At 40.5% G+C, this 18,970-nt stretch overlaps 1 protein-coding gene across 1 annotated transcript; it reads right to left on the bottom strand.

Annotated features, from left to right (window-relative positions):
• Positions 1-5,897: 5,897 nt before the first annotated feature.
• On the bottom strand, positions 5,898-13,233 carry si:ch211-141o9.10 (probable endonuclease 4). The gene is made up of 7 exons (XM_061708481.1): positions 13,038-13,233; positions 11,140-11,349; positions 10,767-10,949; positions 6,696-6,827; positions 6,458-6,562; positions 6,226-6,355; positions 5,898-6,103 (listed from the first exon to the last, which is right to left on the bottom strand). Exons 1-7 carry the CDS (start codon positions 13,186-13,188, stop codon positions 6,043-6,045), a joined length of 972 nt encoding a protein of 323 aa, XP_061564465.1. The 5' UTR covers positions 13,189-13,233; the 3' UTR covers positions 5,898-6,042.
• Between the last annotated feature and the right edge of the window lie 5,737 nt (positions 13,234-18,970).

Here is an 18,970-nt window from a genome sequence, read left to right on the forward strand (position 1 = left end):
CATAAGCTACTGACTAGTGGAAGAAAATAAGGATAAAAATAGATAAATAAAAAATAAACACTGTATCATTGCACCCAAGCATTTTGCTGATCCCTGTACCTCTGAAAAATAATATCTTTGTATTTTATTTTAAACGGTTTAATATTTGGACATTGCTTTAATTCCATTGAAAACTTGTTCCATAGCCTCACCCCGCTGACTGAAACACAAAAACCTTTCCTGTTTGTGCGTATTAATGTGACATTAAAATTACTTTTGCCCCTTAAACCATATCTTCCCTCATGAATACTAAATAATTTCTGTATATTTTTTGCTCTAATGACATAAATGACATTCTGCCTCCAAAAGATCAAGTTTTCATCCACTGGTGCCAACAAGTTGAGTGATAAGACCAAAGGGGGAATAAAAGGTCCTAATGAGGTAACAAAAACAAGAACGCACCAAATTATGAAGTAAAGCCCCATTTATCACAATCAAAAACATGCTTTACTGTCGTTTGGACACAACACTTATCTGTTCTGGGTGGTGCTGTCAGTGTGCTCTCATTCACCTCACTGTAATTAGCTGCCTATTTGTTTGGCTCCATGGCATCTCAATAACAGTGTTTAAACTGCAGCGGTATGTTTGTACGTGTGAAAATAGATGCATGTGTGTGTTAAGAGTCATTTGACTGAGGTTTCTATTTCAGTATGATGAGGAAGAGGCAGGTTTAGAAATGAAATGATACTGTAAATGGGAGTGGAAGCTATAGTTTGGCACTTTCTGGAGGACTTTAGTCCCCTGAGTTGATCGTGATGGGGATGCTTCAACAGGCCGCCGAGGCACCGGTAACTGGTGTTTTAAGACTTACACAATCCTCGTAGTTGATCCACTATGAAGCTGCCAGTATGGGCTTCAGTGTCCAGCCCAGGGACACTTTGGCACGGGAACAGGGCTGAAGATTAATCTGCCAACCTTTTAGCTGGAAGGCAACTGACCCTACTAACTATTCCACAGAGTGCTTAAAAAAGCTGATCCCAAATTTGACTTGTTTTCCATCAAATCCTCAAGGAGAAGGAGAAATGTGGCCTGTACTAAAATAACTGTTTTGACGCTACTGAAACCAGACATTATGCACTTATTGGCCTTAAACATAATAATGTAATAGCCAAGCCAGCTGTAAACAACATATCAAGAAGCTGTTACCGTACAAAAGTGTTCATAACTTATGGTGCTTCTTTCTTTTTCTTCTTTTTTTCATGGTTAAATTCAAAATCCTTTAGGAAAAAACTGGCTGGTTGGCTTCTAACAGAAACCAGTGTGTATTTAGAGCTTTTAAAGTTTCAGAGTTGAGGTGGAAAAGGGTAGAGGAACGGATGGGGATGTGATCATTTTTCAGTGAAGATAGAGTTGACAGTTTTGTCCTGCAGGTCTGAACTGATGATAAAAACACAATGTTGTAAAAGGCTGAACGGATACAGCAAATAAAACGGAGTGTAAGATGTTCAACTTTCAAAGCAGCGGGTGGAAATAAAAAATGACTGTGGTAACCATAGTTTTTTTTCTGTATATCTTTCATATAATACTGCTCTTTTCTGCTTTTTCTTCTTTTCTCTTTTTCACATCCTTCTCCCGCTCTGCTGCTGCGATTTGCCTGTCTCCTTGTGGCCCGATGCCCAACCACTGCTGGGTAGCATTCCTCTCCCGGAGCCAAAAGGAAGCGAGGGATCAGAAGGGGGAGAAGAAAAAAGGGCACATGGAAGGAATGAGCGGGGGAACCACAGCGGGTCTCATATGTTATCGATCTGTGACCTCGGTGAGGAGAGGAGGAGCAATTTCTGCTGCAAAACTGTAGATTTGTGGATTTTTAACCGTACCCTCGATCATAAACCTTCTTCTCAGCTTCTCTGTTTATAGTCGCATCTCCTTCATTCGTTAGAACCGTGTTGCTCAGGCAACAAGAAACCTGCAGACGTTGATGAAGAACTCTACTTAAAGTATGCAAAGCCATCAAATACACACTGTTTAGCTTTCTTTTCTTTCCCCGTGAGAAATGAAATACCATATCCTGAAGGTAACTTATGATGTCTGTACTGCTGCTGAGGTGCAGAAATGAAAGGATTTGCTGAGAAAGCAGAAAGAACTCCACCCAGCCCCGGGGCTCCTATTTCTTTAGCTCATATTTGTGTATGTGAGCTTTAAGACTCGAAGGAGCATGTGTGTGCAGGCAATACGGAGCGCGTTGAGCTGGTGTGTGTGCTGTGTGTCGGTGTGTGGCATGTCCTTTGGGAACTGTTGGCAGATGGAGCACTCAGACTGTGGGTACGAGACAGTTAAAGAGTTTGTTTCAGTCTGAAACTGAAGCCTCACTAAAACAGAAGAGCCACGCATGCAGTCCCTTCTCTTCCAGTTCTCCTGCCTCTTTCTACTCTCTCTTGCTCTGTCTTTACTGGTTCAGCTCTGTATAAATTATTCTGTCTTAGGTCTGTCAAAACAATGTACATTTTCCTCATCAGACACTTCTTTTCCGCCTGGCGTCCCCCTTTTGAATCAGTGATACAACTGACTTCGGAGGTACAGCAAATGCAGCACGACCTGAAATGACACAAGATAAATCTTCTCTGGTCTGAGTCTGTGATTCCACATTATCCCACATGTCTAAACTGCTCACCAAAGACATATTTTCAGAAATAGTTGTCCTAAAACATGAATGACAGAATTATGTTTTGGCTTTGGTAGTCTAATATACTGTATACTTTCAAGGAATTTTATTTCCTCATGGTGTATCAAGTTTAAAGCTGCTCTATGTAGAAATGTGACTTCTGTTTTCACATTGGGGTAAAAATGGGACCAATGTTGACCAGTGTTGCCAACTTAGCGGCTTTGTTGCTATATTTAGAGCATTTATACCTCTCTAGCAACTTTTATGTTTTTCAAAAAAGCAAGTAGCAATAAATTTAGCGACTTTTCAGGTCTTATTGCAGACTAACACGAAAGCATGTATCACTTCCATTCGTTTCTCAGCGAAAAGCCAGTGCATCCGTGGGCCCCTTTCCCGTGCCAGTGCTACTGAATAATAATGATTGATTGATTGATTGATTTACGCATACTAGTTAGTCTCATTGAAACACAGGCTCCCATTTTCAAAGAGACATGTTTTACATAATAAAAACATTACAATTGATAAATTATTTTTCTGAAATCATTAATATGAATAAATACAAACAGAAATTCATTTAGAACAGGAGATCATTAATATATCATTCTAACTAATGTAATTATTTTAATAATTATTGAATGGCACTGCAATTGTCTGTTTTTAATATTATTAATTATTAATTAATATTAATATTGTCCAAGACATTTTTTCTTGACTAGATTTCCTAAAGTTACCCAAATAGTCGAAATAGTCTTCTAATTATCTTGAAATATTTTTTTTTTCTTATTCAGAAATGCGTTTCTGCAGTGTGATTGATCCTGACGTGTCAAAGATAATTGACACGAGTGGTTTTGAAACAACTTGTAGGTATAATATTTAAATGCAGCCTCAAACTGGGTCGGAAAATCTTTGGAGAGTACAAACATCATGCGGTGCTGATTCGTCTGCTGCATTATTCTATATTCAGTTCAAATTCAAATCCCAAAAGTGTTTAAGGCAGATATGATGGACAGTAACAGACACGCAGTGGTGAGGTCGTTTACACTGTCACCACATAAGAATATAGTTCCCCATTTAAATCTAGGCTGACTTTTTGTGTGAAGGTGGTGGGCTCTTACTGCGCCTATTTGAGTAAAGTAAACTGTGCAAGCAGTTATAGAAGTTGGATAAATGGAAATATTTATAACCAGTAGCCTACAGGTCTTTGAGGTGTGTTCATGACTTAAAATCTGACAATATCGGTATCTACTGACTAAACCCATGAATCTGGACTCGCGGTGGGTTGAATGTGCTTTTTGCTGAGAAACTACAATGTTTGACTTCAGCTAATGTTAATGAAGACCAAATAGGAAACTGTGGAAATGAAAAGAAAGAAAAAGGTTTAGTTTGTGCATATGCATATTAAACAAGGTAAAATTTCCAGGAAACACAACAAAACAAAGCAGATGAACAAATACAAGTAGTCAAATGTATTTATGCCAAGTGTACTGCATGCAGGCATGCATACTGCTGCCTTTTCAATTGATTTTAGTCACCAAGGTCATTTCCAAAATCTTAACCTTCACTTGTTTAAAGCTTGTCCTCAGATTCACTTCGGCAGGCCGGTGGAAGTTTCTGCAGGGGCTTTCAGTCGGATGGAAACTTGGTTGAGGGAGAGATCATGAACTGGCATTCAAGGACTCTTAAAATGAGTTGGGAAAGAAACAAGAGTAAGAGACACCAAATTATCTGGAAGTCTTTAAAACGTTGTGCAATTAGACCGGTGGCTTTAGGCTGCAGTGGAAAATATTTGCAGCGAAATGTAATGGCGGAAAAGGAGGAGAAAGAACAGCTTGATGAGGAGTCATGAAGAAATGGACACACGGTGCACCGGAATCAACCAATACCACACACTTTAAGGTAATTATACAATTAAAAAAGGCATTTCAAAAGTTCAATCAGTGTTTTCGATCTTTGCCTTTCTCCAGAAAGTGATTAATGTGGACTGTAGGAATGTGCGATCACTGTTTAGTCTTCATTTTCTCTGGGTTGTAACCCCTGACCCAAACAGATCACCTACCCGCCTCTGAAACCCATCAAACATCTGCTTGTCTAAACCGTAGCGTATATACACACACTCCACTCATCTGTTCCTCTGCAATAAGCAGATCTCCACTAACAGGAGACTTCTTTTCGCCGGTGCAGACTCTCGCAGGCCGGACAGGCATTTCCTGTGGGTGGGACCTGAGAGCGAGAAATTCTTGAGCCAGGCACCTCAGCTTCCTGTCTCTGTTAACACCACACTGAAAGACACACTGTCTGAATCTGCGCCAACTAAATGCATTGTGTGACACTCTTTTTCTTCTCTTTTTTAAAAGTGAAGAAAGCAGATTAACAAACAAAATCAAGGCAGGATTACGGAGTCACGTGAAGTCAGGCTTGAGGTATAAGACCCAGAAATGTTTCGTTTGGAGCTGTAGTAGTGTAATACTGTAATGCAAAAAGAAACGTGGATATGTAATATTCCTAATACTCACCCATGTATATACACTATCATATCAATTGTAGCTCTAATTAAAACATTTAGCTGTGAAAAAGAAGTTGGAAAAGCTCAACACTATCAGACTGTCAGCGTCATGCAATCAAACTTGCATCTAGTGACATTTGTGCCAGCCAGCACTTACACCCCCATTCTTGCCATTCCTCACATCTGGATTAACTACTAGGAAGCTGAAACATTTCCATGCAACATCCTGGTGTCGGGGTGTATTTTTAGTCTGTGTGTTTGCACCCCAGGGTGTTAAAATAGGTGTGATACATAATCAATGCCTTCACAGGGGTCAACGGCAGCACCAAAGTGTCGGTCTTCAACACCCGGTGGTTCAGAGGAGAGCTGTTGTGTCGCCTGCACATGTGGAAGAGGTCCACATTTATTTGATTTAATCGTACGAAAGGTAAAATCCCATTCATATAAATTAATAAAAACAGGCAGTTTGTACAATAATCTTACAGTTTAAATTAATAATACCTTCTACTTTAATTTTTAACACATAAATTGATAAAAGGCAGAGTTTGATTTAATCATCCGAAAGGACCAAAGGGATGTTTATGTGAAAAACCTGGACTAGACGACATTTGGTCATATTATCTTTGATAAGCAAATGTGAGAATACATTTGGTCTGATTGATCTGTGGGCTTCTGGCGCCCCCTTGTGGCCTGTTGAGAATACCAACTCCTCACAAGTGAGACAAAAACTGCAAAAAATACATTTATTGTTCAGCTAATGTTCACTCAGAGGACAAACAAAGACAGACTTTTCTTCTTGAAATGATTCACATTTAAAGGTGAACACCACCATCATCCATCCACCCCAGTGTCTTGGCACTAAAACAGGCTTTAGTTTCTTTATTCTCGCCAATAAACCTCATTTTGTCTCACATAGGGAATGCAGCAGCTCAATTTGCTCAGTGTATTCGAATCCAGGCCTGTGGGAAGATGACACAAGAACCCCATTAAAAACAGGAAAAAAAAAAAAAAAAAAAAAACTCATAGCAGTTTTATAAGTCAGTGTATTAAGCTGTTGTAGTTTCCTTGGCAGTGATCTCACCGTCCGGGTGTCTCCAGGATCAGGGGGATATTATCCAGTCTGGGCTCATTGACTATGTCTTGAAATGCTGAGATTCCAATGTGACCTTTACCGATGTCTTCATGCCGATCAAGGTGACAGCCAAGTTTACCTGCAAAATCACAAAGGAAAAAAAACAACAACCCCATAAAAAAACCAGGAAAATAATCCACCAATCTGTACGCAATACTCTGTAACTGAGTCATGGCTTCACCTTTGGAATCATTGAGGTGGACTGCTCTGAGGTAGCGAAGGCCGACTTCCTGATCAAACTGATCGAGCATGGCCTTCACTCCTCCCTCTGCTGCCAGGTCGTATCCTTGGAATAAGAAAAACAAAGAGAAGGCACACGTTAAGACACCCCATGCATTTGTTCCAGTTCAGCTGCGGCACAGTTACGTAGCACTAGCAGATTTGAGAGTAATTATGGACAACTTTTAGGTTTGACTCACCTGCTGCAAAGGCATGACAGGTATCCAGACACACTCCCACTCTGTTCTGGTCTCTCACTTTGTCTATGATGCTCTTCAGCTCGGAGAACTTCCCACCCAGTGTGCTGCCCTGGCCGCTCATGTTCTCCAACACTGATCCCGTGGAAACAGAGACACACCCATTTAACTTTAGTGGTTTCTACAACATCTGACATAAAAAAAGAAATTCAAGATTCAACTGAAAGTCGGCCACACTCTATGGCTGCGTCCGAAATGGCATACTTCCACCCTAATGAGTATGCAAAATGAGTGTGCGAGATTTTTTAGTGTGTCCGAAACATTAGAACGTACTCAATAGTAGTATGCTCTATCCATACTCATTCCGGAGAAATGTTTTAGTGTGGATTGATGGACACTAGCTGAAACTTCCCACAATGCAATGCAGCGGCGTTTGGTTGCTAAGTGATACGTATATGTCATAAGTATAATATTAAGTATAATAATATTATTATATAATATTGGTATATAATAATATCATCTTGTTTCGGCCAGAATAAACGCGAAAGAGCGGAGCGGAGCTGCTACCGCTGCTACTGCTGCTGTGACAGGTTACCATGGTAACAACTCCCCCCCCTCCCTACGGCAGGAAATGCTGTGTGCGCTCTTAATCGTATGTCCGAATTAATGCACACTACTGATATTTACTCAAAAGTGTGCCGAATTTAAGTATACTTTTTAGTATATACTTTTTAGTATGGCATTTCGGACGCACCGTATACAGTGGGGGGAACAAGTATTTGATACACTGCCGATTTTGCAGGTTTTCCCACTTGCAAAGCATGTAGAAGTCTGTAATTTTTATCATAGGTACTCTTCAACTGTGAGTGATGGAATCTAAAAAAAAAAATCCAGAAAATCACATTGTATGATTTTTAAGTAATTAATTTGCCTTTTATTGCATTACATTAGTATTTGATCACCTGTCAACCAGTAAGACTTCCGGCTCTCACAGACCTGTTAGTTCTTCTTTAAGAAGCCCTCCTGTTCTCCACTCATTACCTGTATTAACTGCACCTGTTTGAACTCGTTACCTGTATAAAAGACACCTGTCCACACACTCAATCAAACAAACTCCAACCTCTCCACAATGGCCAAGACCAGAGAGCTGTGTAAGGACATCAGGGATAAAATTGTAGACCTGCACAAGGCTGGGATGGGCTACAGGACAATAGGCAAGCAGCTTGGTGAGAAGGCAACAACTGTTGGCGCAATTATTAGAAAATGGAAGAAGTTCAAGATGACGGTCAATCTCCCTCGGTCTGGGGCCCCATGCAAAATCTCACCTGGTGGGGCATCAATGATCATGAGGAAGGTGAGGGATCAGCCCAGAACTACACGGCAGGACCTGGTCAATGACCTGAAGAGAGCTGGGACCACAGTCTCAAAGAAAACCATTAGTAACACACTACGCCGTCATGGATTAAAATCCTGCAGCGCACGCAAGGTCCCCCTGCTCAAGCCAGTGCATGTCAAGGCCCGTCTGAAGTTTGCCAATGACCATCTGGATGATCCAGAGGAGGAATGGGAGAAGGTCATGTGGTCTGATGAGACTAAAATAGAGCTTTTTGGTCTAAACTCCATTCGCCGTGTTTGGAGGAAGAAGAAGGATGAGTACAACCCCAAGAACACCACCCCAACCGTGAAGCATGGAGGTGGAAACATCATTCTTTGGGGATGCTTTTCTGCAAAGGGGACAGGACGACTGCACCGTATTGAGGGGAGGATGGATGGGGCCATGTATCGCGAGATCTTGGCCAACAACCTCCTTCCCTCAGTAAGAGCATTGAAGATGGGTCGTGGCTGGGTCTTCCAGCATGACAACGACCCGAAACACACAGCCAGGGCAACTAAGGAGTGGCTCCGTAAGAAGCATTTCAAGGTCCTGGAGTGGCCTAGCCAGTCTCCAGACCAATAGAAAATCTTTGGAGGGAGCTGAAAGTCCGTATTGCCTAGCGACAGCCCCGAAACCTGAAGGATCTGGAGAAGATCTGTATGGAGGAGTGGGCCAAAATCCCTGCTGCAGTGTGTGCAAACCTGGTCAAGAACTACAGGAAACGTCTGATCTCTGTAATTGCAAACAAAGGTTTCTGTACCAAATATTAAGTTCTGTTTTTCTGATGTATCAAATACTTATGTCATGCAATAAAATGCAAATTAATTACTTAAAAATCATACAATGTGATTTTCTGGATTTTTTTTTTAGATTCCATCACTCACAGTTGAAGAGTACCTATGATAAAAGTTACAGACTTCTACATGCTTTTCAAGTGGGAAAACCTGCAAAATCGGCAGTGTATCAAATACTTGTTCCCCCCACTGTATATGTCACAGTATACAGTATGTGTCAAAAGGACTGGAAATCACAGGAAACGCAACATGCCATCAAGTCAACATTCAGCTTAAAGTTTGAAAGATTTGTAGTCACGAAAACCAATTTAAAGTCAAACACAACACAAGCCTGCAAAAATGCTAAGATTTGCTATTTGTGGGAGTAAAATATGAATCTGTCCAAAGTCTGTTATAAATGTCAGACTGAATATTAATCTGTGCAGAATATGGGACCGAATTCCTGAACTAAATATGCATTAATGAGGATTTCTCACCTTTTATTTCTGCTAGAGTAGTTAGTTTCTTTTATTATTGTGATATACAACCGTGTCCCTTCCAGTAAGCTGGAGCATTTGTAAATAATTTCCACATAAAGAGCTAAAACAAACTCTAAAACGAGATAAAAAATTATTCAATTCAATTTGAAAAATGTATATGTTAAAACATTTTTTAAGTTATGGAGATGATCCACTAAGCTAAACCATCACTTAATAGCTAAAGTAGGAAAATCTCTGCTCAAGTATGTGGTTTGAAAGAAATCTGCCGCAGCTTCGACACCAAGATGTTGCAAGGTTTCTTCAGCCTGAATGGTCCACAAGCTTCCGTTAATCTAATATAAATATAGCGAGAGTAAGAGCTTACTTCTTCTTCAGTTGTTCTCAGATAGAATATCTTGCATGCTAATAGTTACTGTTTCCCTGCATGATCCAGTTTCTGTTGAGAATCCGTTTATGGACTCATGACAGTTAATGGTTGCATCAATTATGACACGTATGGGATGACACGTACACCGTTACAAAACGTTTTATTTTGGGCTTTGAACAAAATTCTGACTTGTCCAAGTGATCTTTAGTGAATAGAGAAAATAAAAGTCGGAAATGTTTTTGTTGGAAGAGCTGTGGTTGTCTCCTCGCAGCCCTCAAAAAGCACTGCTGCTTAGCGTTCTCCCAACACTAAATTCAGGATATCACCAGCAAATCTTAGCGAGGTCTGTAATTGCTAAGCTTGGTTCCTTTATGATCTTTCCTGCTATTGTCAGCTTTACCGAATAATAACTTCCACTCATTTTGGGGGGGTGCTTGGGGGGCCACAGTGGTAGTGGGGTTTTCTATATTTATCCATAATCAGTATCATGAGTATTGTCGGAGTGCAGATTCTTCAGAGAAAATGTAACCTTTTCAAGCCTGATGAGCATCTAATCGTAACCGCCCACGTTACAAGTCTCTGATTGATACATCGCTGTTTATATAACAAAATAGGGCATTCATTCATATCTGACAGGACTCCAGTTAATTAGAACAAAAAAAAAACCTCCTGACTCTAATTTCAACATCAAATTAAATAATTGTCCTAAAAGTTCCAATATGTAATATATCATGTTTCTCAATAAACAAAAAGGAGGTAGAACAATATCTTTGCCTCATTAGAAGACATAATACTGTTTTGTAGACTACATCTAATATCCTCAAGGGATTAGATAGTCTACAAACGTGTAACAATATAAAAGATCGGACAGAATCTCAAAAAATATCACAAACAACAGGATGCATGTGAACATTTATGAACGCCTGCTCAAATGTACCATTATTATTATTTTCGATGCCAACAGCGGGCCATAAACACAGCCCTTTGGCCAATAATGATAAGACTGCCCAGCAACTGCATAGCATGGGATGTTGCTGTTACCCTGCCAACCCCTTGTACCTGTGACCACCGCCGGTGTTTGCTGGTGAGCGTGGTTAATGGATCCTGCTATCTTGTCCACGCACTGCTCCGTGGTGATGGTCCCCAAGGAAGAGCCAGGGTGAAAGTTGTAGAGGCTGAGGCCTAGGGTGCTGCAGCGACTGAGCTCGTCCACCAGCAGGGCCCGACTCTTTTCAAACACATCTAGTTGTAATGCAACACGCAAATATGTGTAGTTATGCAACGGCCAGAAAATAATATCACAAAGAGCCAAACTGCAAGCAAGTTAGGGAATTTAACTTGGCCTCCGAGATGAATGGATAGTTGAGGAAAAACGACACACAGAGTGAAAAACATATTTTCAAGATGATGATTCAGTTAGGATCAGACGAACCATCTTTTGGAGATCCACAGTTCATCAGGTAGGATCCATGAGGCAGGATGTGAGATGGGTCAAAACCATGTAGCGAGCATTGCTCTTGAAACTTTTCTGCAGCTGAATGGTCCAACCCAGGCCTCTTCCATGACCGCTGGGATCCCAGAAACAGTGCAAAACTACTGCCGCCCATCCCTACACAAGACCCCACGGCTTTCCATATTCCACCTAAGAAGAAACAGACAGCTGAATACACAAAGATTGCACTAAAGCGCCTCACATAATTGGCATAATTGTGTTCTTTCAAGTATTGTGTCAGTGTTTTGGAATAAAAGGAGTGACAATTATAGTAATGCAGCTTGATGTACTATTCTTGCTCTTTTCATATACACAAACTTTTTGGATTAGTCAGAAATGCATCAAGCTTTTCATAAATTAACCTTCCAGGTGCAGCCAAAAAAAACAACTCAGCGAGTTACAGGTCTATATTAACCCAAAACATATAAAATGCACAAAACAACAAAAATTAGACCTAAAATGACCACAGAGATGCAAATAACCTATGGTGGATGCAAAATAAATGGAAAAAGCAAAAAATAAATAAATAAATAAAAATTACAGTTCATTGACCACCCACTGGGTGCAGAAAGCAAAAATAAAACAAATTTACAGCATGGTTCTGAAAACATATTTTGGTTTCCATAGCTAGATTTCACCTCCATGATAATATACCCAGCATATTCTAAATTACTTCTGATTTCACCACCAGAATGACATTTTAAACAGGATCTCCTGCTGCAAACTGCTCTCCAGCTCCTGCCAGGGATCAGCTGAAGGAGCTGGTAGCCATGCCCAACTTTGACTGACAAAACGACATGTTTTAGACGGCTGGGCATGTTTATCTTTACCATTAGTGACATAGTGCCGGGCAGTATAAGGACAATTCATAGACTGACCTGCGGCCATGTTGCCGTAGAAGCCAATGGGAACACACACAGTGTATGTTAATAAAATGTAGCTTTGTCTTCCATCCCCTCCAGCCGATCACTGCTGAAATAGTTGCAGAGCTGCCGGCGAACATTTACAGCGGAATATACTGTTTCACATGTTGACATGATGCTGAAATCAAAAATTACTGATGTGTTTAGCCGACACCGGTTAAGTATAAACTGCTGAATGCCTTGGTAAGCTGGTGGCATAATGATTGCTGATGAGGAAGTGATAATGGCTAGCCACTGGCAGATGTTATGGGTGTGAAATCAAACAATTGAGACTATAATAGTTTCTTTGAACCACCAATAAATAAGTTTATGGCTCTAAAGTTGGATATTTTAACATGGAAGTCAATGGAGATTGACTGGCTTTTGCAGCCAGCCCCCAGTGGCCAGTCGAGGAAGTGCAACGAATCTTAGTCAACCATCTAAAATTCCCGGGCTGAGATCCGTGTGAAACTCCTTCCACGAAATGTTTAGCAATTTTAAAACTTTCCATGAATCGAAAACATGCACCCGCCAATTAAACTGCTCCTATGCAACAAATACTAGCCAATGAAATAGTACACGAAATTGTGGGGCGGGATGTTTTCAAAGTTTGTAGCTTACAGAGCAAAAAGGGAAGACATTTGATTGGTTGTTTCTGATGTACAATGGGTTATAAAGTAAGCCCGCTATGTGAGCGTACAAAAAAGAGGCTGCAAAAGCCCTTTCAGAAAACCTGGGGGCGTGTCAAGGGGGTGTTGTCCAGTTCTTATTATATAGGATATGGTGAGCAAAGGTAACCATGAGACAATGTTTAGTGTAAACTAACAGATGAGACATGGCAAACAACATCTGCACGATGGTTTGTGACTTTCTGAGTTTCTTTAACTGTGGGTGGAGTCGATAAAGTAACTATTAAAAGATGACATTAAACCCTACCTTGAATACCAACATGTGCTCCAATGTATTTCTTACTCCCTCGACTCCTCTTCCTCCCGTCTCCCCTCTCCTCGCTGTAGTTGTCCTCCATATCTGTCAAGTCTCCCGTTTTGGCCGGTAAACTACCGTATTTACCCCTCTTTCCCGCCATCCTCCCGTATTAGTATTTTCACCGTAAATTTCCCATTTTATAATATAATCATTTTTAAACAGCAAACTGAGTTGTCACTAATCTCGCGATAACTGCCACCTGCTGTATCCTGGGTGGCAGTTCTCGCGAGGTTAAGGGCAACGACGGGAACAACAAACTCGGAACAAATCAGAGATGGATGGATTTTTTTTCCTTTCTTTTCCTTTTTTAAACAAACTTTATTCAACATTTTCAAAAATACAAAATTCCTTTGAGGAAACATTAGTTTGCAACTGAAACATAAATTCACAACACACAAGCGAATATGTAACTATACATTTTTTCCAAGATAAACTTCTAAATTTAAATAAAAAGAAAATAAATTAAATACATTTGAATAATCACAAAATAAAATAATCACAGGGGTTGACATTTCAACAAAAATGTATAAGCGTAGCAAGATTGTATCTTAAAGAGCAAGAGACTTTAACATGGTTTCACATAAATCATTTATAGACTGATTTTCTTTTGAAAGTACCTTAATAGATGTTATATAACTTTTTATTTTGTTTTTAAAACCTACTATGGAGGGTTTGCTGTTTTTCCATTTATTTTTATGTATATGATATTTACCCAAAATTAGAATTATGTTCACCATCTTGGATACCTTCTTTGGCAGACCATCCATATAAATTAAGACCTGAAACTTGCTGAACATACAGTCGTTGATCCCAATCTTTAACCACCGATAAACATCTTGCCAAAAAAGTTTTGTGATTGAAAGATGGATGGATGTAACAAGAGAGAAGATATTTCTGACCAAAAAAAGCAAAGACTTCGTGTAAATATCTCTGAAAATAGGAAACCGAATTTACTTTCCTAAAGAGGAAGGCTGGGGTTCAGTTACCCGTTCTGATGTGTAACTGCGTTTTATTGTCTCTCACGGGGGAAGGACGGATGTCCGTCAGCAGCACCAGAGAGCCTCATGAGTGAAAATGACAAATGAAAAGAAAATGTAAATGTTTCATTCGAAGACAATCAATGTGTGAACATATTTAAAATAAATAAATGTGCTTTAATTCACTTTTTGTGTTTTTATTTAGGCTCTATAGGAATTACACATAGGAATGTCTGCAGCATTTCAGTGTCAACAAAAGTAGAACTATCAGGCTATGAGCACATAATTGTAGTTTGTAAGTTGTTGAAAGGTAGTTATTTTACATTTCTCCTAAATCTGTCTTATAATGTAAGATACTGGACCTCGGTTGGTGGAAAATTTCCCGTATTTTTGTTATTACATTTTATAAATATTAAAACTAGGTACATTTTCTGAGTTTCTTTAACTGTGGGTGGAGTCCATGAACTATTTGCTTATCTCTGCATTGCAGAGATGCTACCTGCCCGTTTCTTGATCCTGGACAGGTACAATTCAATTCAATTCAATTCAATTTTATTTATATAGCGTCTAATACAACAAAAGTTGTCTCTAGACGCTTTCCAGAGACCCATACCCAGAACATGACCCCCGAGCAGTTATTACATAAACAATGGCAGGTAAAAACTCCCCTAGTGGGAGAAAAGCCTTAAGCCAAACAGTGGCAAGGAAAAACTCCCCTTTAGGAGGAAGAAACCTTGAGCAGGACCTGGCTCATAAGGGGGGACCCTCCTGCCGAGGGCCAGACTGGTGGGTCAGGGACGGCAGCAGCACAGCAGGCAGGTGGAAGCAGCAGCGGGATGACCAGGGGTGGGGACCGCAGGCCAGCACGCAGCTCCCGAAGCTCCGGCCCAATCATCAAGTCCCAGGTTGGGGTGCAGGGTCGGGGAAAGGTTTGAGAAGGGGCAGGATACAAGTCCATCTATCCAGGACCTGTACCTGTCCAGGACCAGGAAACGGGCAGGTAGCATCTCTGCAGACCCCTCACACCCAGGACACAGTCTGTTTGAACTCCTGCCCTCTGGACGGCGCTACAGAGCACTGTACGATAAAACCTCCAGACACAGAGACAGTTTCTTCCCCCAAGCTGTTGCTCTGATGAACACTCATCACTATAGTCTCAGGGTAATCAATCAATAACTGTGCAATAATAATAATAACCACAATCATATGCTGTAACAATGCACCTTTCAATAACCATGTCTACCTCATACTGCTGCACCTTTCACTTTTAAATTGTATATATGTTAATAAGAGCTGTTATTTGTCTATTTACTGTAGAGTGAGCATCTTTCAGAACAACAGCTTAGGGGAAGAAACTGTCTCTGTGTCTGGAGGTTTTGGCGTACAGTTGTTTGTTTGTTTGTTTAGTTGTTTGTTTGTTTATTTCGGTCATTTCCAGAATAAGAATTCAAATACAAAAGAAATGAAAGAAAAGAAAACAACAAATAAACATGAATTTAATGCTAATATTGCATTAAACCAAAATATATAAACAAAACAAGACCGAAAAGGTGTAGGCTGAAGCATAGCTTATTACGCCTACCCTTTTATAATCAATTTCTGTCAACTCCTACATATGCCAATACAGAGCAGTAAATCAATTAAAAGAAAAACATTTCATATACTTTTTGTTTATTGAAAACATTCAATATACTGCATAGACCTATTATCTATTTAAGCTGTACGCCAAAACCTCCAGACACAGAGACAGTTTCTTCCCCTAAGCTGTTGCTCTGATGAACTCATAGAGTCTCAGAGTTATCAATCACTGTGCAATAATAATAATAATTAAAGCTGCAAGCAGCGATGAATGGGCCCTTGCGCATACAATTTTCACTAATAAAGGTCAAGTACTCAAAACCAAATCCAATGACACCACCCACATGTCTGTATCACAACCTGTTCAAAAGTTATAGAAGAAAATAGGAACTATCAACTATCGACCAATCAGAAGAAGGGGCGTGGCTAATTTGCACCAATTAAGGTGAAGGAGTCAAAACCGAGTCCGATGACACGATTCAAAAGTTATAGCAGAAAGTAAGAACTATCAAATATGGACCAATCAGATGAAGGGGGGGCACGCTTTTTGGCATCTATCATCGCCACGCTAACGCTTTTGACTGAGAAAAGATCCTGCGCATCGTCGCAGGATCGAGACGCACATTTTGATGTATAACACACCTGGGTGCACGTTACAGTTCGGGCGAAGAAGCGGCCGAAGGAATGGCATAAATTGCGCCAAAATTGCATGATTAATTCAAAATGGCCGACTTCCTGTTCGGTTTCGGCCATGACGCCAAGAGATTTTTCTTTAAGTTGCGACATGATACAGGTGTGTACCGATTTTCGTGCATGTACGTCAAACCGTATTGTGGGGCTTGAGGTTGAAGTTTTCTAGGGGGCGCTGTTGAGCCATTAGGCCACGCCCATTAATGCAAACCATTAAATATCAAATTTTTCGCCAGGCCTGGCTTGCGTGCAAAATTTGGTGACTTTTGGGGCACGTTTAGGGGGGCAAAAAGGCCCTCGCTTCGTCGGAAGAAAAACGAGAGAAAAAATAAAAACATCTCCTGCAGATACAATAGGGCCTTCGCACTGTAAGTGCTCGGGCCCTAATTAACGAAAACTGCTGGATAGTTCTCAAGTAAAACTCTTTTCAAGAATGAGTAACTGAAGAAAATGTGTTTAAGACCGCATGCGGCAAATTAAAACAGACACTCATTTATTAAGTTAAGATTTGTTAAGACCACGTGATAATAAATGTGATCCGTTTTCAGCGGCCGGGGTCAGGAGGCTGTGCAGACTATGACCTCAGAAGGTCCTTCTTTCACCAGCTGGACATCAACAACCTGAAGAGCATCATCACCACTGCTGCTTTCTTCAAAGAAAAGTACGGAGAGGTGGACATCCTCGTCAATAATGCCAGGATAAAATTCAAAGGTACGATTAGCATGATGCATGTAACACTGCATTGAAGCCATGCATGCATACTGGTGTTATATGAGAGAATAAACTATTTATGACAGTTTCTTTAGCATATTTGAGAAAAATCTGCCTTCCTGTCTAGAACCAGCAGGAGCGCTGAAATAATACTATGTTAAAGTCTACCACAGTTATTAATAACATCCAAAACATCTGGTTTTGTTTCTGTAGTGTATTTTTCCTTCCAGACGGTATTTCTTACGAGGATTTGTTGATGCATCTATGAATTCAAAGAGCTGACATGAATATTATGTTGAAACAGTGGCAGCCTTTTCATGGTTTCAACTTTTCAAGGTTGGTTGGTACGAACTGATGTGAATCAGCAATGAATGAATGAAGTTGAATGAAAGAAGTTTTTATTGAATGTTTAGGCAACTTTCAGAGTCTCATATCGAGTCGGCTGCAGGTGCTGCAGCGACTTTATTTCTCACGTTTGCACCTCGATAATCCCGTTGGCACAAATTGTCTTTATTTCTGCAGCAGAGGAATCAGATCCTGATGCTTCATGTTTTAAATATAAATGTATATTGTTCACATTGTTATACTTATGAGAGTGGTTATCGCAGACATCCACAATGTGTAAGACTCAATAAACGTGTACATTGGTCTTAATCTGTCAGTATATAATACGTGTGACAGTAAAGCGGAACGAGGAGCCGTTTTTCATCCACCAACTTAAGTTCTGGTGTCGGTTCTTAAAATACAAACAAAAAAAGCAGAGTGTAATGATGCACTAACGCTGCCCATAAACATTCACAAACCCGTACGATCATAATAAAACCAAAACTCTTCACGGAACGCAACACAAAGCAAAGAACAGCATTACCCATAATGCAATGCAGCTGAAATCGGAAGAAATGCCCCCAAATAAATTATTTATTCCATCTCACAGCCGATGTTTTTTTTAATTTGTTTTACCTGTTTTTGCACATTTCTTGTTAGGATGAGCGGTTTTTAATGGATAATTATCTTCATTGGCCCGGTTTCCCAGATCAGTTAAGTAGCTCTTAACAGCGAAAGACTTCTTTCAAACCATCTTAAGGAGCCTGTGAAAGAAGTCTTTCGCTGTTAAGAGCTACTTAACTGATCTGGGAAACCGGGCCATTATCATATTCAAACATGTATTTGAGGGAGGAGACAGGGCTCCCGCATGTGCGCTCAAATCCATGCTGATTGGTATGTACAGAGCAACCTGCGTGGATTTGGGTGTACACACAGTTTTGTACATCTGAATTTTTGCGTACGTGTAAATTCCATGCACGGTTTCACATTGAAATCCACGCACTCTTAGTACATGAGGCCCCTGGGGCCTCATTTATAAAAGAGTGTGTAGGAATCATACTAAAAGTGCACGTCCGCCCAAAAGCCGAAAATGGCGTGCGCACAAAAAAATCTGGATTTATAAAACCGTGTGCACGCACATCTGCACGCAATGTTCGCTTTATAAATCATAGTCCAGCTGGAAGGTTGCGCACATGAATTTGCCTCATACCCCGCCCTCTACACGCCAACTTTTTACCATAAATGGTCAATGCAAACTACACGATGATTGTATTTGCATATAAATGAGCCTGCTGAGCATGTGCAGCGGCTTCATGCAGCCTGTTTCTGCTGTGTGTCAGGATGAATGAGACATGTCGAGCCACCGTGCCACTAAATTTCACGGAGACTGAGATCGAGATGTTGTGGATGAGGTGGAGGCCAGGAAAACGAGATTATTTAGTGGTCACAGTAAAAGTATAAGAATAGTATAAAATAAAGCAAGTGAGTGGTAGCACGTCGTTGCTGCGCTAAACGCCGCGAGTGCCACGGACAGATCTGTTGCAGAAAAAAAAAGAAGTGGTGCGATTTGAAGGTGGAGGCCAAGAGTTACGTAGCCCCTAA

Source organism: Cololabis saira, chromosome 19, assembly GCF_033807715.1.
Source record: "Cololabis saira isolate AMF1-May2022 chromosome 19, fColSai1.1, whole genome shotgun sequence".
Lineage (NCBI taxonomy): Eukaryota > Metazoa > Chordata > Actinopteri > Beloniformes > Belonidae > Cololabis > Cololabis saira.

What these genes read in the sequence shown, in the direction of transcription:
- si:ch211-141o9.10 (XM_061708481.1), bottom strand. Translation starts at nt 13,188, where the DNA reads ATGGCGGGAAAGAGGGGTAAATACGGTAGTTTACCGGCCAAAACGGGA. An exon ending in CTGTCATGCCTTTGCAGCAG is followed by an intron (nt 6,563 to 6,695) that starts GTGAGTCAAACC and finishes TCTTATTCCAAG; the next exon opens with GATACGACCTGGCAGCAGAG. An exon ending in ATCCTGGAGACACCCGGACG is followed by an intron (nt 6,104 to 6,225) that starts GTGAGATCACTG and finishes ATCTTCCCACAG; the next exon opens with GCCTGGATTCGAATACACTG.